Genomic DNA, 26173 nt, shown 5'->3' on the forward strand with positions numbered 1-26173 from the left:
GACAAGAGGAATTTCCTTCGTGACCCTCCGGCCGGCGTGCAATTTAATTTCGACTTTGATCAGATGTACCCCGTGGCCCTGGTCATGCTCCAGGAGGATGAGCTGCTAAGCAAGATGAGATTTGCCCTCGTTCCTAAACTGTAAGCAGAGTGTTCTCCAGCGTTTCCTCATGGCCTCCGTTATGTGCTCAGTATCAGCACATAATGATGGAAGGGGCCAAAAGGGTCTCTATCTGTTCATAAAAGCAGGCCCCGCAGCCCTTTGGCAGCTCCCCTGGTCAGGGCACCCTGGAATCAAAACCAAGGTCTGACTTGGCAGGAAATACAGGGTAGAGATGAAATGTGCTTTTCTATCCCAGTTACAAGGTAGAACACATTTCCCTACAGAAACCACAAACATGCTGCATCACCCTGAATCACATTCTGGTCTCTGAGGCTCATCAGGATCTTTTTTCCAAGCTGACTGCGTTTTCCATTCAGGCTCTGCCCTCCAGTGGCAGTGTTCCTGCTCTCTGCTAAGGCTTTTCCTCCAACAGCTCCTCTGGGCTCCACATATCCCAGCTTGTCCTGTAGGCTCCAGCGCATGCATGATGCATTCTGGAAGCCTGCCTTGGTGGTGCGGCCAGCAGGGGCCACCTTCCCCGCTGCTGCCTCCCTTGGGTGTTCTGTCTCAAGCTCTTCCGTGCTTTCTCCAGTCCAGTCCCTTGTATTGAAGCTGTTGCACGTTTGGAGTTAGCGTTCCTTCTTATTCTGTCAGTGTTCCCTTTCTCTTAACCTTGTCATATGGGTGCAGTATCTTACTGTTCCCTGAGTACGTTAGTTACAGTTCTCTCAAAAGACTCCTTTTTCAGCTGGGTGCGGTGGGCAATGCCTGTAATCTCAACACTTTGGGAGGCTGAGGTGGGAGGATCACGTGAGGCTGAGTTCGAGACCAGCCTGGGCAACATAGCAAGACCACCATCTTTACAAAGAAACCAAGAATTAGCCGGGCGTGGTGGTGTGCACCTTTAGTCCCAGCTACTCAGGAAGCTGAGGCGGGAGGATCACGTGAGGCCGAGTTCGAGACCAGCCTGGGCAACATAGCAAGACCACCACCTTTACAAAGAAATCAAGAATTAGCCGGGCGTAGTGGTGCGCACCTTTAGTCCTAGCTACTCAGGAAGCTGAGACAGGAGGAACACCGGAGCCTGGGAGGTCGACGCTGCAGTGAGCCATGATCACGCCACTGGCATTCCAGCCTGGGCAACAGAGTGAGACCCTGTCTCAAATAAAATGTCTTTTTCTATGCTGTTTCCTCCCTCGGGACTCTTTTGTTTGTTTGGGGATCTGTCGTTTATGTGGCAGACTCTCCTTACCTGTCCCTTCGCATTAGCAGTGCCATACTGAAAGGGTACATGGCTGCTGAATGTGGGGACAAGCCTTTTGGCCTGGAGAGGCTCAGTAGCTGTGGGAAGGTAGCTTGTCCCCAGAGGACTCCTCGGCCTCCTGCCTGGCTGTAGGCAGGACAATGGGAAGAGCCAGTTGATAGGCAGACTATCCCTTGACCCCTGTGGCTTGACCTTGATGTCACACCCCCAGTCTCAACTGTGCCACCGGTCCCTGAGTGTACAGCAGCTTGGCTCCCCTCCCCACATGGGCAGAGCAGGGCAGGGCAAGTTGGGAGGCCCAGGGGCTCTCTGGGCTTCCACCCTTGCTGTAGACAACTCAGTACAGTTTTCTCTGGTCAACAAAGTAGACTGCTGTTTGCCTAGGCCGGGTGCAGTTGCTCATGCCTGTAATTCCAGGACTTTGGGAGGCCAAGGCAGGCAGATTGTCTGAGACCAGCCGGGGCAAATAGTGAAACCCTGTTTCTACTTAAAAAAAAAAAAATACAAAAAATTAGCCTGGTGTGGTGGCACATGCCTGTAATCTCAGCTACTCGGGAGGCTGAGGCAGGAGAATTGCTTGAACCCGGCAGACGGAGGTTGCAGTGCGCCGAGATCGTACCATTTGCACTCCAACCTGGGCGACAGAGTGAGACTCTGTCTCCAAAAAAAAAAAAAAAAAAAGATTACTGTCTGCCCTTGACATTTCCACTTGACAGCTTTCCACTTGACTGCCCTTGACAGCTTCCACTGTCCTCTCCTCTGTCATTCTCTTTGTCCTTGTGTTTTTATGTATGTAATTCCTTTTCTGTTACTTTCTTGGCATCTTCAGAGGGAGCACAGATGAACACATGTTTGTTTTGCTATGCTTACCCAGCCACATAGCGGTTTTAACAAATATTTGCTAGCCTTTTGGTTCACACAGCAGCACAGGTTTTCTGTCTGTGAAAACACCACTCTGGGAGTGTTCTTCCAGACTCAGAATAACAGTTATATGGAATCTTTTTTTCTTTGTAGTGAAACTCTTCCCTCCATAATTATTAACATATTAGTGGTAAATTTCTAGAGCCCTCCCCAACCCTCCCATAAGAAAAGTATGTTTTATGGCCAAAAAAAAAATCTCATTAGAAATTTCATCTTTAGACTTTGTCTTTTTTCTTTCTTTCTTTCTTTCTTTTTTTTTTTTTTTTTTGAGATGGAATCTCACTCTGTCACCCAGGCTGGAGTGCAATGGTGTGATCTCGGCTCACTGCAACCTCCGCCTCCTGGGTTCAAGTGATTCTGCTGCCTCAGCTTCCCAAGTAGCTGGGATTACAGGCGCCCGCCACCACACCCAGCTAATTTTTGTATTTTTAGTAGAGATGGGGTTTCACCAGGTTGGCCAGGCTGGTCTCGAACTCCTGACCTCAGGTGATCCACCCGCCTGGGCCTCCCAAAGTGCTGGGATTACAGGCGTGAGCCACTGCGCCCAGCTAGACTTTGTCTAAAATAGCTGTGGTTAAGGATATTTTTAGTTAAGGTGATTTGTTTTGTTTTGGAGACGGAGTTTCGCTCTTGTCACCCAGGCTGGAGTCCAATGGCTTGATCTCGGCTCATCGTAACCACCTCCCCACCTCCCAGGTTCAAGCGATTCTCCTGCCTCAGCCTCCCGAGTAGCTGGGATTACAGACGCATGCCACCACGCCTGGCTATTTTTTGTATTTTTAGTAGAGACAGGGTTTCGCCATGTTGGCCAGGCTGGTCTTGAACTCCTGACCTCAGGTGATCTGTCCGCCTTGGCCTCCCAGAGTGCTGAGATTACAGGCCACCGCACCCAGCCTAGTTAAGGATATTTTTTAAATGTACCATCTAATCTATTTTTTACTACATATGCTCACAAAATCATAGGAATTGACTTTTTTATTTTAAAAAGTATTATTTTTTAGAGACAGGATCTCTGGAATGCAGTGGCACAGTAGCTTACTGTAGCCTTGACCTCCTGGACTCAAGTGATTTTCCTGTCTCGGCCTCCCAAGTAGCTCAGAGGCCTGTGCCGCTACGCCTGCCTAATACTGTTTTTAACTTTTTTAGAGATAGGGTCTTGCTGTGTTGCCCAGGCTGGTTTTGAACTCCTGGCCTGAAGCAGTCTTCCTGCCTCAGCCTCTCAAGTTGCTGAGGTTATAGACGAGAGCCACCCACGCTCCTGGTAGAATTGAATTTTGAAGAGTTTGTATATATAATGTGTATGTGTATGTGCTTGTGTGTGTGTGTTTCAAGCTCTTCCCTCAGAATTTGAGGCTGTGCCTGTTCTGAGTAACTGACTCTGAGGGAAGGGTACCCAAGCCCCGGGGTGCAGGTGCCCTTTACACTTGCAGCCTCCATCAACTTGAAGACCTTTTGAATCACCCTGAGCCATATGCTTGGCTCCTGCTGTGGCTCTCAAGACCAGCAAGAGGCCCTGAGTGGCTGGAGCCTGAGGCCTGTGGCCTGGGGTGCTCATAGCAGGCATGTAGCTGTCCACAGTTTTGGTTCTTTACAATTGTGGACCGCCCCCTCTCACTGTTGACAGTAATTTTAGATTTTTTGAAACTGTCTGAGAATTGGTATTTGGCAATTAGTGTTTCTAATTTGTCACAGGGCAACCTGCCAATCAAATATTTCAATATGACTCCAGTTTCCTCCTACTAATTTTGTTGAGGATTACTTAGAAATTATAGTTTTTATTTATAAGTCCTTATCTGTTAGAAATGCTTGCTGAAGCGGAGCGCGATGGCTCACGCCTGTAATCCCATCACTTTCGGAGGCCGAGGCGGGCGGATCACCTGAGGTCAGGAGTTCGAGACCAGCCTGGCCAACCTGGTGAAACCCCGTGTCTACTAAGAATACAAAAGTTAGCTGGGCATGGTGGCAGGCGCCTGTAATCCCAGCTACTCGGGAGGCTGAGGCAGGAGAATCACTTGAAAACCCAGGAGGCGGAGGTTGCGGTGAGCCAAGATCGTATCATTGCACTCCAGCCTAGGCAACAAGAGCGAAACTCCGTCTCAAAAAAAAAAAAGAAAAGAAAAAGAAATGCTTGCTGAAGTATTTACAAATGAAAGAATGTGATGTCTCTCATTCGCCTTAAAATATTCCAACCCATTCCCAAAGAAAAGCATGTGTGCAGGGGAGGGGAAGATAGATGGAACGCAACTGGTGAAATGCTGATACTCACGGTAGGTAGGTCACAGGTACATGGGGTTCATTGTTCTAGTTGCTCCACTTCTGTTTTGTCGAAAATTTCCATAACAGAACGAAAACAAGCTGTCAGACACAAATATACGGTTTCCAGACTTTTCCTGCCTGACACACAGAAGCACAACTTTGCTCTTTGAAACACTTTTTCTGAACAGAAGCCATCATTAACTAGGAACACTTTAGAAAACAAAACACTTGCTCTGGATTTCAAACTGCATATTAGTAGCTTAACCCTTCCCTGTGGTAGTCTAATGCTGTGACCGAGATAGGGTCCTGCTGGTACATCACAAGCACCCTCTGAGGCCCTCATTCTGATGACAGTAGGGAAATCACAAGTCCTTTCCTGCCTTGGCCTTGGCCTGTGACATTTGTCCAGTGTTTCTCGGAGGGTTTTCACAGGATACAATGCCTTAAGATAGTCCAGGAAAACAAATAGATAAGTGTTTGAGAGTTGCTGTGCTCAATTAATTTTTTTCTTTTTTTTTCTTTTTTTTTCTTTTTTTTTTTTTTGAGACAGAGTCTCGCTCTGTCACTCAGGCTGGAGTGTAGTGGTGCGATCTCGGCTCACTGCAACCTCCACCTCCCGGGTTCTAGCGATTCTCCTGTGCCTCAGCCTCCCAAGTAGCTGGGACTACCGGTGCACGCCACCACACCTAGCTAATTTTTGTATATTTAGTAGAGACAGGGTTTCACCATGTTGGCCAGGATGGTCTCAATCTCTTGACCTCACAATCTGCCTGCCTCAGCCTCCCAAAGTGCTGGGATTACAGGCGTGAACCTCCGTGCCTGGCCGTGATTTTTTTTTCTTTTTAAGACAAGGTATCTCTCTGTTGCCCAGGCTGGAATACAGTGGTGTGATCATGGCTCACTGCAGCCTCAACCTCCCAGGCTCAAGCAATTCTCCTACCTCAGCCTCCCTATGAATAGCTGGGATTACAGGCACATGCCACCATACCCAGCTAATTTTTTATTTCTTGTAGAGTCAGGGTCTCACTCTGTTGCCCAAGCTGGTGTCAAAGTCCTGAGCTCAAGTGATCCTCCTGCCTCAGCCTCCCAAAATGCTGGGATTACAGGTGTGAGCCACTACCGTGCCCAGCCTGGATTTCTTTACCAAAGGACTTGACTTCTCAGAACCTTTAGTCGTCATCTGTATTGTGACTCTTCCCCAGAGGGTGACACAGACTATTTCTGCAGTGTGCCTCTATGACCGCACCTCTCATATCAAGAGGGAGAGACTATGGAAAACAAAGCAGTCCACATGTTTGTTTTTATTAATCAAGACAGCCAACAGTGCCCACGATCTACCATAGGTACCTAGAATACCTAAGTCTCATTTTGGGCATTTCACATAGCTCAGACTTAAAAGTGAATTCAGGCCAGGCGCGGTGGCTCACACCTGTAATCCCAGCACTTTGGGAAGCTGAGGCAGGTGGATCACTTGAGGTCAGGAGTTCAAGACCGTCCTGGCTAACACAGTGAAACTCCGTCTCTACTAAAAATATAAAAATTAGCCGGGTGGTGGCGTGTGCCTGTAATCCCAGCTACTCGGGAGGCTGAGGCAGAATCACTTGAACACAGGAGGCGGAGGTTACAGTGAGCCGAGATTGTGCCACTGCACTCCAGCCTGGGTGACAGAGGGAGACTCCATCTCAAAAAAAAAAAAAAAAAAAGTGATTTCAAAGATATTTAGGCAGCCTACTACCTCATGGGAAGGCTCATTTCACTTTTGTTTGGCTCGAGTGTTATGGCTTAAGACCCTGGAACTTATCAGGACAAACAGGCCCAGTTCTTAGTTCCCCCAAATGTCTTAGTCCCTATAATCCCTCACCATCCAGGTGTTTTGCCTGTAAATACCCTTTGGTTTGTCAGTGTCATCGTTAAAGTGAGTCCTCAGGAGTGAATATAATGCGTTGTCTTAATTGCAGAAAGCACACCATAGCATATCTTGTATGTTTTTGATGCAGCCTAAGATTTCATGAGCTCTTTTAGCAGTTGTAGCATACTGTGGTTTGCTCAGCTAAACTCGTGGTCAACTATAATCCCTTATGAATTGCTATGAAGCCCAATATCCCTCTTGCCAAACTAATTCCAAGAGATGTTACAACAGTTGTGTGGCCACATGAGTTTGGGAAATGCTGCTTGGCATGTAGTAAGAACTTAACAAGTGAGAGGTTATTATTCCTGTGACCATCTATGATGGCAGACAACTTGTCTTATTCCCCCAGCACCCAGCATAGTGCCTGATGCACATGGCACCATAATTCCACCGGTAAATGTTGGTGGCATTAATAAAAGTGGGGCTGTGTCTGGCAGCAAATTCCATCTTGTTACCTGTCCTCGCTTGTATAGGTAATCGTGCATTTTGCCTCTATCACTTACATGCTAGCTTCCAGGCCTAGCTTCTCCATTCACAGGTGTGACAACTGTGCATTCTGATGCCTCATCTAAGATAAGCTCTGTCCAGATTCACAAGCCTGAGTCTTATTGTTTTCTGCTAGTTCTCACTGATTTTTTTTTTTTTTTTTTTGAGACAGAGTCTCACTCTGTCACCCAGGCTGGAGTGCGATGGCGCCATCTTGGCTCATTGCAACATCTGCCTCCCCAGTTCAAGCGATTCTCCTGCATTAGCCTCCCAGGTAGCTGCGATTACAGGTGTGCACCACCACGCCCGGCTAATTTTGTATTTTTAGTAGAGACGGGGTTTCACCATGTTGCCTAGGCTGGTCTCGAACTCCTGACCTCAGGTGATCCGTCCTCCTTAGCCTCCTAAAGTGCTGGAATTACAGGCATGAGCCACCGCACCTAGCACTGACTGATTGTATTCTACTCTTTCAAAGTCTTTTTCTGTCAGGCTTTCTTCTCAGTTTTCCCCCCATTCTAAGAACCTTGCATCCCTTCTAAAAAAACGGGATAGACTGGGCGTGGTGGCTCACGCCTGTAATCCCAGCACTTTGGGAGGCCGAGGCGGGCAGATCACGAGGTCAGGAGATCTAGACCATCCTGGCTAACACAGTGAAACCCCGTCTCTACTAAAAATACAAAAAATTAGCCAGGCATGGTAGCACGTGCCTGTAGTCCCAGCTACTCGGGAGGCTGAGGCAGGAGAATCGCTTGAACCCAGGAGATGGAGGTTGCAGTGAGCCAAGATCACGCTATTGCACACCAGCCTGGGTGACAGAGCGAGACTCTGTCTCAAAAAAAAAAAAAAGGGATAAAGAGGCATTCTCCCACCCTTTTGTCATTTCTACTTGCCAAAAAAAAAACAACAAAAAAAAATTAGAACATAAAATGAGCCACTCTTCCAGGCAAAAACAAACAAAAATAAAATTTCACACACCCTGCAGGTCACCAAAGCCATTCCTTGGGTGTGTACATGTTTGTGTGCATGTGTATGTGCTTTTTTAATGCTTTTTTTCTTTTCTTTTTTTTTTTTTTGATACGGAGTTTCGCTATTGTCGCCCAGGCTGGAGTGCAATGGTACAATCTTGGCTCACTGCAACCTCCGCCTCCTGGGTTCAAGCAATTCTCCTGCCTCAGCCTCCTGCATAGCCGGGACTACAAGCATGCACTATACCCAGCTAATTTTTGTATTTTTCATAGAGACGGGGTTTCACCATGTTGGCCAGGCTGGTCTCGAACTCCTGACCTCAGGTGATCTGCCCACCTTGGCTTCCCAAAGTGCTGGGATTACAGGCATGAGCCACTGCACCCGGCCTTTTTTTTTTTTTTTTTTTTTTTTTTTTTTTTTGAGACAAAGTCTTACTCTCATCCAGGCTGGAGTGCAGTGGTGCGATCTTGGCTCACTGCAGCCTCCACCTGCTGGGTTCAAGCGATTCTCCTGCCTCAGCCTCCCAAGTAGCTGGGACTACTGGCACATACCACCACATCGGCTAATTTTTGTATTTTTTGCAGAGATGCGATTTCACCATATTGCCCAGGCCGGTCTCAAACTCCTGACCTTGCATTCCTCCTGCCTTGGCCTCCCAAAGGCACTGGGACTACAGACGTAGGCCACCATGCCTGACCCATTTTGCTTTTATTTAGTTTTGTTTTTTGTATTCAACCCTCAAGATTTTTATTTAATTTCTCTGAAGCGAGCACAGTTATCAATGGATTATTATTATTATTATTATTATTATTATTATTTTGAAACACAAACTTATGGAAAAATTGGAGGTACAACATAAAGAACTTTTCTCCAAATCACTTGAGACCTAATGTTGCATCACTCCCAAATGCCGTAGTGTTTTACAAGCATTCTCCTACATGACCACAGTGTGCCCATCCAAATCAGGAAATGATCATTTACGCGTTATTACCATCTCACTCTCAGACTCCATTGAGGTTTTTCCATTCGTCCCAATAATGTCCTTTTTAGCAAAAAAGCCCAGTTCACACTCACAGGTTACATTTGGTTTTCATGTCTCATCAATCTCCTTATGTCTGTTGCATGCTGTCAGGTGGCACATGCAGCCATTTGTCCCATTACTGTTCATACTTGGGTCATTTGATGCAGGTGGTGTTTGCCAGGTTTCTTGACTGTAAAGTTACTCTTTTCCTCTTTGAATGTAATTAGTATTTTGCTGGGATGTGCTTTGAAACTGTGAATACTCTGTTCATCAGACTTTCCATGTATTTATATTTGTACAGACTCATGCAGTGGTCTGTAATTTTGATGCTCAAATTATTACCAATTTGAGGCCAGGCATGGTGGCTTACACCTGTAATCCCAGCACTTTGGGAGGCCTAGTTGGGAGGATCACTTGAGCCCAGGAGTTCAAGACTAGCCTGGGCAACATGGTGAAACCTCATCTCTACAAAAAATTAGCCAGGCATAGCTGGGCATGGTGGTGGGCGCCTGTGATCCCAGCTACTCAGGAGGCTGAGGCAGGAGAATTGCTTGAACCTGGGAGGCGGAAATTGCAGTGAGCCAAGATCACGCCACTGCACTCCAACCTGGGTGACAAAGTGAGACTCCGTCTCAAAAAAAAAAAAAAAAAAAAATTAGCAAGGCATGGTGGCATGTGCCTGTAGTCTCAGCTACCCGGGAGGCTGAGGCAGAAGCATCACCTGGGCTGGTGAGATCAAGGCTACAGTGAGCCATGTTCACGCCACTGCACTCCGGCCTGGATGACAGAGTGAGACTTTGTCTCAAAAAATAATAATAATAATTACCAATTTGGCCAATGGGAGACTATTCAAGCTGACTTGTGTCTTTCTAACTCGTCCCCATCATTTCTTCACACGTTTCCTTGCTTTCTGGCACAAGATAGTATTCTTCCTCTGCTCTAACCCTGGAATCAGTCATTTCCCCAGGGAGCTCTGGATCCTTTTAGTGGAAAGTCTAAATCTTGGTATTTAGAAAGCAAGATCTGGATGCTAGGTGTGCTCATTGCCATTGGGGTGCCACTGCACTGCATGCTCTCAGTGGACACAGCCAGGGAATGTGTGTGTGCTCATTTCTGTGTGGAATGAAAACCATGTGTTCATGGTGCTACCTCATGACGGAGGTCATTTTTATTTTTTCCCTTTCCATGTTTGTAACTCTCCTCTCTGATGGTGAGAAACCTGGTTTCTACTATCTTTAATATTTTTACTTATTCCCTGTGCATGTGGCTGATCTGTCATTTTTGCTGCCACTCACTCCTCTGCTCAAACACCCTTCTCTCCCTGCTTGGTTCTCACTCTCCGTTCCAGGCCACCCCCCTGTGTGGACACTTACCTCACCCACTTGGGCACCAACACATCACACCAGGTGATTCTAATAGGTAGCCAGGTTTGAGAACCACCAAGAGTTTTCAGGTTGAACTGCACTTCAATCTTTTTATCAAGCATTTCCCACCCCATTGCTAACTCTTACTGGTTACTAGTTATTAGCAAGCTGCCAAACATTCTCTTTCATAAGGAACAACAGCCACAATGCTTGCTTCTCACTGCTGGAAGGCATTTAATCCTCTTGAGAAACAGCAAGTGATTGGTGGAGTCCTGGCTCTGCTTCTGGTTTCCCAGGTTGATTATGCTAGTTTCACAACAATGCCATGTTTTCTTCTACCGAGAGCAGTATTGGTATCATTAAGATACCAAGAAATGCTGAGGTTTCATTGGTATTCTGTAACTTGTATTTTGCTGCTACGGGGAAGATAGCTGTTAGGTTTATCCTGTTGTTAGCTTTCAATTCTAAAGTGAATATGGGCTGGGTGCGGTGGCTCACGCCTGTAATCCCAGCACTTTGGGAGGCCGAGGCGGGCAGATCATGAGGTCAGGAGTTTGAGACCAGCCAGGCCAACATTGTGAAACCCCGTCTCTACTAAAAATACAAAAATTAGCTGTGCATGGTGGCGGGCACCTATAATCCCAGCAACTCGGGAGGCTGAGGCAAGAGAATTGCTGGAACCCAGGAGGCGGAGGTTGCAGTCAGCTGAGATCACACCACTGCACTCCAACCTGGGCAACAGAGCAAGACTCCGTGTCAAAAAAAAAATTGTTAAAGCCAATATGAACCCCCTCTGAACCTCACTCAGCTTTGAAAGTGCTCTTGCAAATCATCTACTCCAGTCCCCTCTACAACAAATAACCCCTGCGTGCACTTGTCTGTGTGCGTTCTCAAATGTGTTCTTGTCTGTCTGCTTTTTATTCATTTTTAATTTTGCCTTTTTCCACTGTTCTAATTTGCCTTTCTTTAAAAGTGTGAAGGAAGAAGTGTTCTGGAGGAACTACTTTTACCGCGTCTCCCTGATTAAGCAGTCAGCCCAGCTCACGGCCCTGGCTGCCCAACAGCAGGCCGCAGGGAAGGAGGAGAAGAGCAATGGCAGAGAGCAAGATTTGCCGCTGGCAGGTATATTCTGGGTAGAAGACAGCACTCTACAGAAAAAGTTGTTCTTAGAGACTCAAATGAGCTTGACCTCTTATACGTACCAGAAATGTCATTGCCTTAGGGAAAAATTCTTTTCTTCCCAGAGGAAATCTTCATTTTTCTCTTACTGCCTTCTCTCTGACCCAGCTCACACATGTCTTCCCCAAGCTTTCCTTTACTTTGCTTATCTCCTTTCTCATTCCTTGTTTTCATTTTTGTTTTTTTTTTAGACACGGGTCTCACTATGTTGCCCAGGCTGTCCTCAAACTCCTAGACTCAAGCGATCCTCCTGCCTCAGCTTCCCAAGTAGCTGGGACTTACAGGCATGAGCCACTGTGCCTGGCGAGTTTTTTTTTCTTTTTATTTCTCTCTCAAACATCTGTCATCTTCCCCCCCTCTCATTTTTGGCCCTTAACCATGTGATTCTTTATACTTCTGTCCTCCACCCTGATTCAGTCCACCTCCTTTTTGTTTGTTTCAACCTGATGTTTCTCCAGTGTGTGTAGTCTGTAGAGCAGAACAAAGCTCCATTCCGCTCCCAAGTTACAAGGATCTATCTAGTTCTGAGCTAGGCACTGATGAACATTGGACTCATTGTGACACTAACTTACCCCTGGTTGTGGGAATGTGTTTTATAATAAGGGTAGCTGTTTGAAATCTGTAATAATTAAAATAAGAAACACATTTTGTGTCATAGTTTAAATTCTTAGTGAGTACCGGCTGTGTATAGTAGGTACTCATTACAACTGGACATTTATCCCACAAGAAGCGGGGTGATTTAATTCACGAAATTTTAAATGATTAAGCAAAACAGCATGTCCTGAGGTACAGGTTATACAGAATACTAGGACAGGATCTGACACTGCCGTCAGTGTCAGGGAAATGGAGTGAAGTTGCTCTACACAGGAAAATTTGTCATTTTGTATATCAGTGTTAACATGCATCCCAATTGTCTGTTATTCTTTAGCATTTATGTTAATTTTGTTGGAAAATGCCATTTTGCCAAATACTGCCTTGTTTAACAAAATGGACTTATGACAGTATTCCATAAAGACTGCCTTTTTCTAGCACTCATATCAGCAGGCAAACTTGATAAATAGCTTAATTCTCATTATTCTAAAAAAGTACAGAACTATTCTTCAATGAATTTTGCTAACACTGTAGTTAAAAATTATTTCCTGCTGGAAATTTTATGTAAGGATATGTATTGAATATGATGACATGTTAAAAATATCCCCAGGAGGCTGACGCAGGAGGATCACTTGAGCCCAGAAGTTCGAGTCCAGCCTGGGCAACATAGTGACGCCCCATGTCTAAAAATAAATAAATGGTTAGGTAGATAGATAGATAAAAATATCCCCAAAGTAAGAGGTTGAGATGGTTTCACCATGGCTGTTTCTTATAACTTAAGAAAAGCTGAAAGCATAACATAAAAATTCATTTCTGAAAATTATTTAGTATCATAATACTTGTGGATATTTTACTGTGATTATAATATGTATTCAGAACTGAACCAAGCAATTATTGTCTCTCTTATTCTCACTTCTTAGAGGCAGTACGGCCCAAAACGCCACCCGTTGTAATCAAATCTCAGCTTAAAACTCAAGAGGTAATCCAGTTTTACATTGTACCTAGTAGTTGATATCTGGAAATAAAGTAACTGTGTTAACTCTTTCTGATACCATTTAAAACTATGTATGAATATGGGTTTGGAAGAAGCAGCATCTGGTACTTGAATAGTCAAGGAACTAGGGCTGAGACTTGAGGACGATTTACTGGCATATGTAATTCTAGATGTGCTCATCAGGGATTGCAGAGAAGGGTTGGAGTGATTCAAACTGTGAAGGAGAATAATAGCCTCAGGTGGTAACTCATGTAGTTACCAAGCAACTGCAAGTTAGAAGGTTGGAGAGCAGTGCTCATTGTCTTACAGCTCGCAGAGAAAAGAAATAAAAATAGCACGGCATTAAATTGTGAGACAATAGCAAACCAGAATAACACAAATGTCGCTTAGCAAACCATTTCAAGAGCTCATTTGTTGCATTTCAGGATGAGGAAGAAATTTCTACTAGCCCAGGTGTTTCTGAGTTTGTCAGTGATGCCTTCGATGCCTGTAACCTAAATCAGGAAGATCTAAGGAAAGAAATGGAGCAACTAGTGCTTGACAAAAAGCAAGAGGAGACAGCCGTACTGGAAGGTAAAAAACAAAACAAATCAAAGCAAAGAAACTATTCGTCTCCCTAATTCCAAAGCTAATTGTAGAAAATTGTTATTCTGAAGCCAGTGCACAAAAATGTGTTGTAAATTTTGCATCAAAATTGATTCTTGCCAGAGGCAGTGGCTCACGCTTGTAATCCCAGCACTTTGGGAGGCCGAGGCGGGCAGATCACGAGGTCAGGAGATCGAGACCATCCTGGCTAACACGGTGAAACCCCGTCTCTACTAAAAATACAAAAAAAAATTAGCCAGGCCTGGTGGTGGGTGCCTGTAGTCCCAGCTATTCGGAAGGCTGAGGCAGGAGAATGGCATGAACCTGGGAGGCGGAGCTTGCAGTGAGCCGAGATCGGGTCACTGCACTCCAGCCTGGGTGACAGAGCGAGACTCCGCCTCAAAAATAAATAAATAAATAAATAAAAAATTTTTGGCCCTGGTGCAGTGGCTCACATCTACAATTCCAGCTACTCGGGAGGAAGCTGAGACGGGACAATCACTTGAACCCGGGAGGCGGATGTTGCAGTGAGCTGAGATCACACCACTGCACTCCAGCCTGGGTGACAGAGCAAGACTTCATCTCAAAATAATAATAATAATAATAATAATAAATTTTTAAAAGCTGGCATTCTGCTTGACTGTAGACATGTACATGGAAGATTCTTTTCCCAGCTGCTGCATGCCAAAAGAGCATTGCTTCTGGGAAGGAGCAGGCTGCTTTTAAAAACCAGTTTTCTTTTTGAGATAGGGTCTCACTCTGTCACCCAGGCTGAAGTGCAATAGTGCCGTCATAGCTCACTGCAGCCTCAAACTCCTAGGCTCACACCATCCACCCACCTCAGGCTCCAATGTAGCTGGGACTACAGGCGTGTGCCACCACACCAGGCTAATTTTTTAAATTTTTTGTAGAGATGGGGTCTTGCCAGATTGCCCAGGCTGATCTTGAACTCTTGGGCTCAAGCAATCTTGCCACCTCAGTGTCTCTAAGTGCTAGTATTATAGGTATGTGCCATCATGCCCAGCCCAACAGTCTTTTTTTTTTTTTTTTTTTTGAGATGGAGTCTCACCCTGTCGCCCAGGCTGGAGTGCAGTGGTGCAGTCACGGCTCACTGCAACCTCCACCTCCTGGATTCAAGCGATTCTCCTGCCTCAGCCTCCCAAGTAGCTGGGACTACAGGCGCGCACCACCACACCTGGCTAATTTTTGTATGTTTTGCATTGCTATGTTGGCAGGCTGGTCTCGAACTCCTGGCCTCAAGTGATCTGTCTGCCTCGGCCTCCCAAAGTGCTGGGATTACAGGCATGAGCCAACATGCCTGGCCCCAATAGTCTTTTATATATTATATATCTTGGCTCCAGGACTAAATTGTAAGCTCCCCAAGGGCAGTTACACATTGTCTTTCTGTCCCCCTACAGTACCTAATGTGGAACTTAGCACTCAGTAAGCACCCTAATAAATATTTGTGAAATTGGTGGCTTCCTGCACAACACAGGGTGTCTTTTCCTTTGAGGTTGCTGCTGTAGAACGATTAAAGCATTTCATTTTTGTTTTCTCTATAGCTAAGTTTAAGGTTTATTTTTAAAGACAGGCTGGGCACGGTGGCTCATGCCTGTAATCCCAGCACTTTGGGAGGCTGAGGCGGGCGGATCACGAGGTCAGGAGATCGAGACCATCCTGGCTAACATGGTGAAACCCCGTCTCTACTAAAAATACAAAAAAAAAAAAAAATTAGCCTGGCATGGTGGCGGGTGCCTGTAGTCCCAGCTACTTGGGAGGCTGAGGCAGCAGAATGGCCTGAACCCAGGAAGCGGAGCTTGCAGTGACCCGAGATCATGCCACTGCACTGCAGCCTGGGCAACAGAGCAAGACTCCGTCTCAAAAAAAAAAAAAAAACAAAAATTAGCCAGGCGTGGTGGCGGGCACCTGTAATCCCAGCTACTTGGGAGGCTGAGGCAGGAGAATCGCTTGAACCCAGGAGGCAGAGGTTGCAGTGAGCCGAGACCACACCATTGCACTCCAGCCTGGGCAACAGAGTGAGACTCTGTCTCAAAAAAAAAAAAGAGACAAAAATGAATCTTAGCTTTACTTTTTAAATAGCCAGTTTGTTTTCTCACCATTTTATAACATTACATAGCAGATGCATTATCCTACACACACAGAGGTATATTGAGTGTCTATGTAGAAAGTTGCAGGTCTAAATCTCAACGCGGAAGACCAGTGTGAGAGCTCCAGTCAGAACACCATGAGAGAGTCCAGGCTGACTTCAGACCCCGGTGTCTGTCTCCACTCTTAAGGAGACAGCTCTTTGTATAGTGGTTAAGCATAGACTGTGGAGCCTGCAGATGTGGTTCCATCCTTATATCTGTCGCTGTCAAATGGTGTGATCTTGGGCAAGTTGCTTAACTTCTCCTAAGTCTCCATTTCCCTATCTATAAGATGTGGCAAATAGTAATACCTTGTCCATGGACTGTTCCAAGGGTGAAAAGCGTGATACATAGAAAGCAGTTGGGCCAGTGCCCAGCCCAGTAAGTGCTCAATGAACATTAGCTGCTTTTGCTACCATCATCATCATTGGTAGTGGTAAAAATTAACTTGCAACCAAGTATTAATTATCATTTACCTATTTAAATAAAAGGAAATGCAGAGGCATAGGGAAAGCAAAATAACACCCAAAATATATTGATGACATCTGATACCTTTGCTTCTACATTAACAGATTTATCTTTCTAATTGTGTTTATCCTTGGTCACTGTTAAAATTTACTGAGTTTTTCTGAGCACACATAGTAGTGAAGCCTGAGATACTAAAAATTACAGCAGCTAGGACTTTACGTAGGTAATTGAGATGGACTGAATTGTGAACACCAGCATTATGAATTCAGAGAGAATCTTTTTCTTCTCCTTTGTTTCTTTTAGAGGATTCTGCAGATTGGGAAAAAGAACTGCAGCAGGAACTTCAAGAATATGAAGTGGTGACAGAATCTGAAAAACGAGATGAAAACTGGGATAAGGAAATAGAGAAAATGCTTCAAGAGGAAAATTAGCTGTTCCTGAAATAGAAGAATAATCCTTAACAGTCTGCAAACTGACATTAAATTCTAGATGTTGACACTTACTGAATCAGAAGGCATGAAAGAGTATAATTTTATGAAATTCAAAATTATTCTTTTTTCAAGTTGAAACTTGCCTCTTCTACTTTAAAAAAGTATATAGAACAGTTACTTCTAATAATCAGAAAGAGATGTTTTATAGAACATTTCTTTAATATAAAGTTAGAGATGTCTTCATAGGCAGTATGGCTATCTTTGCCACAGAAACATAAGTAAAATTTTAGAGTTCTGTTTTCCATGAGGTCAAAAATATAATTTATTCCTCAGTCATGGTTTTCTAAATATCTGTACTCCACATTCCATTTTAATTGATATGAGGGTGTTAAAGTACCTACTTAATGGGTTGATTACTATCAAAATGACCAAATTATACCAAAGAACTTAAGAGGAAGCACTTTCAGAACTATTCACTTGCCAGGTATTTTCTAAAATTCCACCTGAAAGCCAAAAGATAAATAAGTTGATTTTAATGATATAAGCATCACACAATTTTACATTAAGAAATACTGTGCAGGCCATGCGTGGTGGCTCAGGCCTGTAATCCCAGCACTTTGGGAGGCCGAGGTGGGCAGATCACCGGAGGTCAGGAGTTCGAGACCAGCCTTGCCAACATAGTGAAACCCTGTCTCTACTAAAAATACAAAAATTAGCCGGGCATGGTGGCAGGCACCTGTAATCCCAGCTACTAGGGAGGCTTTTGAACCCAGGAGGCAGAGGTTGCAGCGAGCTGAGATTGCGCCACTGCACTCCAGCCTGGGCGATAGAGTGAGATTCAGTCTCAAAAAAAAAAAAAAAAAAAAAAAGCTGTGCGAAAATATTTGTTTTTCTCTGGGGCCTTTTCTTTCTTTTCTTTTTAAACTATACCAGAAATTTTACATCACAGTTTTTATACAAAGTAGGACCTTCCATACTTTTTGTATTACAATAACCTTCAGAAGCCCATTCCCCTTAAAGTCTGTTGTTCTTGTTTTAATCATCACCACATATAAATGTTTTAGCTTTGTCTTAAACTGTGAGTCTTCATAAAATTGTGTTCCTCCGAGTTCACCTTCTAGGACTTTATTGATTAATCCTTCTCTTTCTGCTATACCAGCAGACACATATTCATAGAATATGATTATTTTTAAAGAACAAGGTGAGGAGGCTGAGGCAGGAGAATTGCTTGAACCTGGGAGGTGGAGGTTGCAGTGAGCTGAGATCACGCCACTGCACTCCAGCCTGGGTGACAGAGTGAGAGACTCCGTCTCAAAAATGAATGAATGAATGAATGAACGAATGAACAAGGTGGTTTAATGTCAGAAAACTTCCTAAGCATTTGCTCCCCAAACCTTTCATGTTTTTCAAGAAGCCTTTATTACATAAAGGGGAATAGAATTAAAATGTTTCTTTATAAGAAAAATATACATATTTGTGTTCTTGGCCCCATTAAAACTAGTCAGTAGTCCTTTGGCAAAGATATAGTCAACAAGAGAACTGGGTATGAGTCCAGGCATTACTCCTGTTCATAGTTGTGGATGCATGTGTCTGAGCCAGACTGTCTCAACTGGAGTCTCTTGGGTTATAGCAGTAAACCCGTGTATTCCATGAAACCACTGGGCCCATCATCAAAAGGTTTCCACTTGTGGTGCCACAGTTGCTTATTACTGAGTTTGGGTTCCAAGGTGACTGGCAACTTCTGAAATAATCTCATTGAAGGAAAGAGTTTCTTTTTTTTTTTTTTTAAAGAGTTTGCTGGAGGAAAAGAAGCATGTTAAATGTTTTTAAGCAGCTAAAAGTCCTAGATGGAAGCATATCAGGATGTGTCGGTGCTTGGCTCTTAGTGAATGCACTAAAATTCTTATTGATAAATGTTGAATAAACACACACAAAAAAAATCAGAGAAAGAGAAAAACCCTACAATGGCAATAGAGGTGTGTGACAGTTATTGCTATCAATTTTACATAATATCTCATTTAAAAACAACCTAATTATGCATTGCCCTGTGAAAATAAAAGGATAAAATAAGATTTTGTACATACTGTAAGAATACAGTTGTGCTGTATTTTTATGGATTCATCAAGGAGTAAAATGTTCTGCTTTAGTAAATTATATAGGTAACTGAAGTGTTATTCCTTTAAAGAGCAAAATAATTTATCACCATGTTCGGTGGAAAATTTCTAAGTATTTATTACATGCCTAGGGGTTAGCCAACAAGATATACCAAGCATGAAAACCTGTAAAACTTAATAAAATGCTAAAATATGAACATCACACTATGGAGATTATGCCTCACTACTCAAAGAGTGTGGCTCAGGAACCAGTGTAGCTTGGCCATGCCCTGGCAGTATGTTGGAAATGCCTGCCCCAGACCAGTTGATGTTACTAAGAACGCCCAGGGGATGAGAATGGACTTTATTTACAGTTTGGGAAGCACTGGTCTAATATGCTCTCAGGGAAGCTGAGGTTTCTACTGCTTTTTACTTTTTACCCTTCCACTAGATGTCCTTTGCAGCAGTGTTTTTCTAGTTGGCATTACAGGTGTCTCCTCTGAGGTTCCAGTTATTTCTATACTACCAAAATTAAAAAGACCCAAGGGCTGGGCGTGGTGGTTCACACCTGTAATCCCAGCACTTTGGGAGGCTGAGGCAGGCAGATTGCTTGAGCTCAGGAGTTCAAGACCAGCCTGGGCAACATAGGGAGACCCCTGCCTCTACAAAAATACAAATGAGCCAGGTGTGGTAGCCCACACCTGTGGTCCTAGCTACTTGGAAGGCTGAGGCAGGAGGATCGCTTGAGCCCAGGAGATCCAGGCTGCAGTGAGCCATGATCATGCCACTGCACTTCAGCCTGGGTGACAGAGACCCTGTTTCAAAAAAGGGAGGGGGGGCAAGTTTTTAGGGGGATGAGAAATATTCTTGGTAAATCGGGCATTTCTTTTTTTGTTTGTTTGTTTTTCTTGGAGACAGAATCTTGCTCTGTCACCCAGGCTGGAGTGCAGTGGCTTGATCTCAGCTCACTGCAACCTCCGCCTCCCAAGTTCAAGCAATTCTCCCACCTCAGCCTCCAGAGTAGCTGGGATTACAGGCAACCGCCACCATGCCCAGTTAATTTTTTTGTATTTTTAGCAGAGATGGGGTTTCACTGTGTTGGCCAGGCTGGTCTCGACCTCCTGATCTCAAATGATCCGCACGCCTTGACCTCCCAAAGTGCTGGGATTACAGGCGTGAGCCACAGCCTTAATTGGTAATTTTTGAAAAAAGAACTAGAGAAACATCGTTTCAGAGATAAAGCAGCAATTACACTTGTACTCCCAGTGATTTAAGATGCACTATTGTAATCAAGATGATTTGCTTTAATCAAAATATTGTTAAAAATAGGATTTCAGGACATTTAAAAGGTTTCAGCAGAAATCTTATGATTATGTCTGACTTGCAGTATTTTATTTGCCTCTTTGACGGCTTTTTTTTTTGAGACAGAGTCTCACACTGTTGCCTGGGCTGGAATGCAATGGTGCAGTCTCAGCTCACTGCAACCTCCGGCTCCCAGGTTCAGGCAGTTCTCCTGCCTCAGCCTCCCTAGTAGCTGGGATTACAGGCATGCGCCACCACACCCGGCTAATTTTTGTATTTTTAGTAGAGACAGGGTTTCACCATGTTGGTCAGGCTGGTCTTGAACTCCCGACCTCAGGTGATCCGCCCGCCTCGGCCTCCCAAAGTGCTGGGATTACAGGTGTGAGCCACTGCGCCCAACCTTAATGGCTTTTTGGTATTAAAAACCAGGACTCTGAATGTGCATCAATAATTCAAATAATTTTATATAGTTACTCTTTCTAGTAATAGTGAGATACCCCCCTCCATTTTTAAGTAAAGATAAACATTTTTTAATTAGGAAAATTAGGCACATTTAATTTTAGCAAATTTAGTTTTTCAACTTTTTTTTTTCTTTTTTTTTTTTTTTTGAGATGGAGGCTCACTCTGTTGCCCTGGCTGGAGTGCAGTGGCCACAACCTCGGCTCACTGCAACCTCCGCCTCCTCGGTTCAAGTGATTCTCCTGCCTCAGCCTCCCGAGTAGCTGGGATTACAGGCGTGTGCCACCACACCTGGCTAATTTTTGTATTTTTAGTAGAGACGGGGTTTCACCATGTTGGCCAGGCTGGTCTTGAACGCCTGGCCTCAGGTGATCCGCCCACCTCGGCCTCTCAAAGTGCTGGGATTACAGGCATGAGCCACCATGCCCAGCCAGTTTTTCAACTTTTAAAAATAAAAGTGGTAGAATTTTTTTTTTTCTTTTTGAGACAGGGTCTTGCTCTGTCGCTCAGGCTAGAGTGCAGTGGTGGGATCTCAGCTCACTGCAGCCTCTGCCTCCCAGGCTTAAGGGATCCTCCCTCCTCAGCCTCCCGAGTAGCTGGGACCACAGGCATGCACCACCACGCCTGGCTAATTTTTGTATTTTTTGTAGCGATGGGTGTCTCCCCATGTTGCTCAGGCTGTTCTTGAACTTCTGAGCTCAGGTGATCTGTCTGCCTCGGCCTTCCAAAGTGCTGGGATTACAGGCGTGATGAGCCACTGCATCTGGCCAAAAGTGGCAGAAATTTTGATATGGTTTATAATCAGTTTTATTGTGGGGAAGATGGGCCATTTTAATGAATGATTATTTCTATTGGCTAAACTACCGAGTCACGACATGACAAATACACATGAAGCTTTAATCACATGCAGTTATATACTTCTCACAAATCATCAAATTATTTATCTGGTCTTCACACTAAGGGATTTACTTAGATAAGCCATCGATGATTTCAGTTGTTAAAAGTGTGGCTTTTTAAACAGCATTTATTCAGTGCATCCTGATTTATTTCAAAATGAAAAATTGTTACCTTTTTTTCTGAATAAATAAAGCTTACTTTTAGTGGCAAGGTATAAGTTATAATGGTTGTTCCTGGATAACTAAAAATTCAGGCAAAGAGGACCTGTAAATATTTCAAAGCCATCTGGTATGTAGGCTCCTATTGTTAGAATTTAAACTGCCTCGAGATAGTATTGCATTTTAAGAACACATTTTGCTTTCACTGTAGACTTCTCAAATTCAATGGGTTGTCCTTCATAATAAAAGACCATTCTAACCCACGGTCAGGAGCTCTGGTATTCCAAGGCTGTTGTGGGATTTTTCCTTCACTGCCACCCGCCCCCAAGGAGTGACAATATATAGTGATTTTTCTTGTTCTTCCCTGATAACCATAACGAACAGTGAGTATGCTTTCTGCCAGCCAGAGCTAAAACTCAGCGACGTTAACCAGCTCCTATGACCTAATAAATAGAGATAATAGATCAATTCATCATAATGGAGGTTTTGAGTGACTACTCCTACAGTACCCAGTGTCCAACTGTAATCAGCATAATAGCAATAAAGTGCATAATGTTCTCTGCCATTACTGCACTTAGACAATGAAAAAATCCTGATACAGCAAAATGACCATGTCACTCGGCAATTTTAAACTGTTTCATGGAGATTTACTTTAGGGTATAAGTGGCATGTGAGAACTGAGCTAAATAATATGCCACTATCAAAGGAGTGTGGCACAAGAACACTGTATTGATGCCACTAACAAAATTGTTGAGTGTTCATTGTTAATTGGATTAACAGAGTACATACTTGTGAAATTGAGGCATGAAAATAGATACTATTTAAAATCTGGGGCCAGGTGCGGTGGCTCACGCCTGTAATCCCAGCACTTTGGGAGGCGGAGGCAGGTGGATCACAAGGTCAGGAGTTTGAGACCAGTCTGGCTAACACAGTGAAACCCCATCTCTACTAAAAATACAAAAAATTAGCCGGGTGTGGTGGTGTGCACCTGCAATCCCAGCTACTCGGGAGGCTTAGGCAGGAGAATTGCATGAACCCGGGAGGCAGAGGTCACAGTGAGCTGAGGTCGCACCATTACACTCCAGCCTGGGTGACAGTGCGAGACTCCGTCTCAAAAAAAAAAAAAAAAAAAAAAAAAAATCTGGATAACACACAAATGTAATTAATAAAAATAGGCCAGGCACAGAGGCTCACACCTGTAATCCCAACACTTTGGGATACCAAGGTGGGCGGATCACTTGAACCCAGGAGTTTGAGACCAGCCTGGGCAACAGGGCGAAAGCCTTTCTCAATTAAAAAAAAAAAAAAAAGCCAGGCGTGGTGGCGGGCACCTGGAGTCCCAGCTACTCGGGAGGCTGAGGTGGGAGGATGGCTTGAGCCCAGGAGGAGGCGATTGCAGCAAGCCACGATCAGGCCACTGCACTCCAGCCTGGGCGACAGAGCCAGACCCTGTCTCAAACAAACAAACAAATAAATAATAATGAGCTCGTGATGGATGTCTTGATGTCCACATTACCATGCTTTTAGAAATGGACTAAACCAGTCAATCTCCTGGCAGCGGGTAGTCATCCTCAAGCGTGGCTGCACAATAGGACCTCCTGGCAAGTCCAGGTGCTACTGATGCCCAGGCTCCCCTGCAGAGATACTGATTTATTTGGCCGGGGATGTAGCCCTGAGGGTACAGGGTTGTTTGAAACTCTCCAAGACTTTGTAACAGCAGCTAAGATTGAGAACCACGGGGCCCAGGGAAAGAGACTCGAGTGGAAAGTCAGGAGACTTGGTGAAAATACTCAGCCTGACACACTCAAGCATCTTTATCAGTACAATGAAAGGGTTGGACTGCACGTTTTTTAACAACCTATGTCTAAAATGTCATCCTATTTTTAAAGAGGCCTTTGTAAAATAAATACTGTTTTAGTTCTGTTTTCAAAGTGGGGTTTTGTTTTTTAGTTTTCTGAAATGTACAATATCTTAGGTTCTCACATAAATATATGCATGTATCTCCACTCCATCCACAAACCCCACTGAATGACAGTAAAGGAATGAAAAGAAAAGCTATACATTCATAGTGACAAAAACAGAAGGGTCAGCAACAGCCAAGTGATAACAAGAACACTTTCGTGCTTCAGAAGCCTGGAAATGCTCAGGAATTCTGGAGGTGCAGTAACTCGGAAGGCTGAGGAAAAGTTGGTATCAGGGTGGGCAATTTGTGGTCTCTGCCACAATCTACAACTGAAAATCAAGGGCAAGTGGCGTAAGCATATTGTTATGAGACACAGACACAAACAGACAAAACTGCTAAGTTTTAAATGGCTCCTGAGAAGTGGGAATTGGGGATGTGAAATGGCCTTTGCAAAAAGTGTAACAGTGACAAAGTTATGGCAGTGTGTAGATCTGACCTGACTCCATCTTGCTTCTGTGTTCATTCCTGGGCATAGGCCAAACTAACTTTGGGAAGAACTTTAACTTTGACATAAAGATTGTAACAGCCCTTTCCTGAAACAAACCCCATTCTTGCATGGGAACCACACTGCCTTTGTAGGACTAACAAATGAGCCACAATATTATGGTTTAGTGTCACAGCTGTTTTAGAATTTATCTAGCAGGTTTTCTGGTCTTTACTGGAAAGCCCAAGAAAGTAAAAATAGCCGGGTGCGGTGGCTCACGCCTGTAATCCCAGCACTTTGGGAGGCTGAGGCGGGCGGATCACGAGGTCAGGAGATAGAGACCATCCTGGCTTACATGGTGAAACCCCATCTCTACTAAATATGAAAAAAAAAAAAATTAGCCGGGCGTGGTGGCGGGTGCCTATAATCCCAGCTACTCGGGAGGCTGAGGCAGGAGAATGGCATGAACCCAGGAGGCGGAGGTTGCAGTGAGCCAAGATCGCGCCACTGCACTCCAGCATGGGCGACAGAGCGAGACTCCGTCCAAAAAAAAAAAGAAAAAGAAAGTAAAAATAATAATAATAATAAAAGAAAAATAGCCCGGGCACGGTGGCTCATGCCTGTAATCCCAGCACTTTGGGAGGCTGAGGCAGGCAGATCACCTGAGGTCAGGAGTTCGAGACCAGCCCGGCCAACATGGTGAAACCCTGTCTCTACTAAAAATACAAAAATTAGCCAGACATGGTGGCAGGTGTCTGTAATCCCAACTACTCAGGAGGCTGAGGCAGGAGAATTGCTTGAACCTGGGAGGCAGAGGTTGCAGCGAGCCGAGGTCGTGCCATTGCACTCCAGCCTGGGCAACAAGAGCGAAACTCTGTCTCAAAATAAATAAATAAATAAAAATAAAAAATAAAAAAATAAAGAAATTATGGTTCTGGAGTCTTGCAGCTAGAGGCCACAAGATTCTAAACCTCCTCAATTGCTCCTAGGGATAACATCACTACCCACTACCATAAAACCTAAGATTAGGTGCTGAAGATATTTTTCAGTCCATGGATTAGCTGGTGCCACCCAGATCAATAAACTGGCTCATCTGGTGTTGTGGCCCCCACCCAGGAACCGACTCATTGCTAGAGGACAGCTTCGACTGACCTCCTAGGATTTCATCTCTGACCTGACCAATCAGCACTCCCCACTCCTTAGCCCCATACCCACCAAATTATCCTTTAAAAACCTCAGTTTCCAAATCTTCAGGGAGACTGATTTGAGGAATGTGAAACCCAAAAATCTGAGACAGGCCTCAGTTAATTTAGAAACTTTATTTTGCCAAGGTTGAGGATGTGTGCCTGTGACACAGCCTCATGAGGTCCTGACAACATGTGCCCAAAGTGGTCAGAGCACAGCTTGGTTTCATACATTTTAGGGAGACATGAGACACCAATCAACATATGTAAGATGAACATTGGTGTGGTCCGGAAAGGCGGGACAACTGGAAGCAAAAGCGCACAACTGGAAAGGGGAGAGGGCTTTCAGGTCACAGGTAGATGAGAGACAAACCGTTGCATTGAGTTTCTGATTAGCTTTTCCAAAGGAGGCAATCAGATATGCATTTATCTCAGTGAGCAGAGGGATGGCTTTGAATAGAATGGGAGGCAAGTTTGCCCTGAGCAGTTCCCAGCTTGAATTTTCCCTTTAGCTTAGTGATTTTGGGGGCCCAAGATATTTTCTATTCACAGTAATAATAAAACTCCGGTCTCCTGTTCAGCCAGCTCTGTGTGTATTAAACTCTATTGCAATTCCCTTGTTTTGATAAATCGGCTCCATCTGGGCAGTGGGCAAAATGAACCCATTGGGTAGTTACAAAGAGAGAAGCACTGGTCAAGGGTCTCTGTTGTTTTAAAAGCCTTGTGTAATTTGACTTCTAAAATTAAGGACATGCATCTTTTTTTTTTTTTTTGGAACGGAGTCTTGCTCTGTCGCCCAGGCTGGAGTGCAGTGGTGCGATCTCGGCTCACTGCAACCTCCGCCTCCAGGGTTCAAGCGATTCTCCTGCCTCAGCCTCTCGAGTAGCTGGGATTACAGGCACCTGCCACCATGCCCAGCTAATTTTTGTAGATTTCTTTTAATACCTAATTTTGACACGGGTATGGGGAAAAAGCATAAAAATACTGTAGATGGGAGTGTAAAATTGTT

The 26173-nt window shown here is 44.5% G+C and overlaps 1 protein-coding gene and 1 non-coding gene across 2 annotated transcripts in view; both read left to right on the forward strand.

Moving 5' to 3' along the window:
* Positions 1–16760, forward strand: part of SYAP1 (synapse associated protein 1) — a 40940-nt gene extending 24180 nt beyond the window's left edge. Inside the window, exons 5-9 of the mRNA XM_016943697.4 lie at positions 1–140; positions 11263–11411; positions 12980–13038; positions 13479–13626; positions 16557–16760. Of these exons, the coding sequence (XP_016799186.1) occupies positions 1–140; positions 11263–11411; positions 12980–13038; positions 13479–13626; positions 16557–16684 (624 nt within the window). The 3' untranslated portion in view covers positions 16685–16760. The remainder of the gene's footprint in view (positions 141–11262; positions 11412–12979; positions 13039–13478; positions 13627–16556) is intronic.
* A 7405-nt stretch (positions 16761–24165) lies between these two features.
* Positions 24166–24227, forward strand: LOC112207181 (U7 small nuclear RNA). Its single transcript, XR_002941638.1, has one exon. It is a non-coding gene; the product is annotated as a U7 small nuclear RNA (small nuclear RNA).
* Positions 24228–26173: the final 1946 nt, after the last annotated feature.

The sequence above is a fragment of the Pan troglodytes genome, chromosome X (assembly GCF_028858775.2).
Source record: "Pan troglodytes isolate AG18354 chromosome X, NHGRI_mPanTro3-v2.0_pri, whole genome shotgun sequence".
NCBI lineage: Eukaryota > Metazoa > Chordata > Mammalia > Primates > Hominidae > Pan > Pan troglodytes.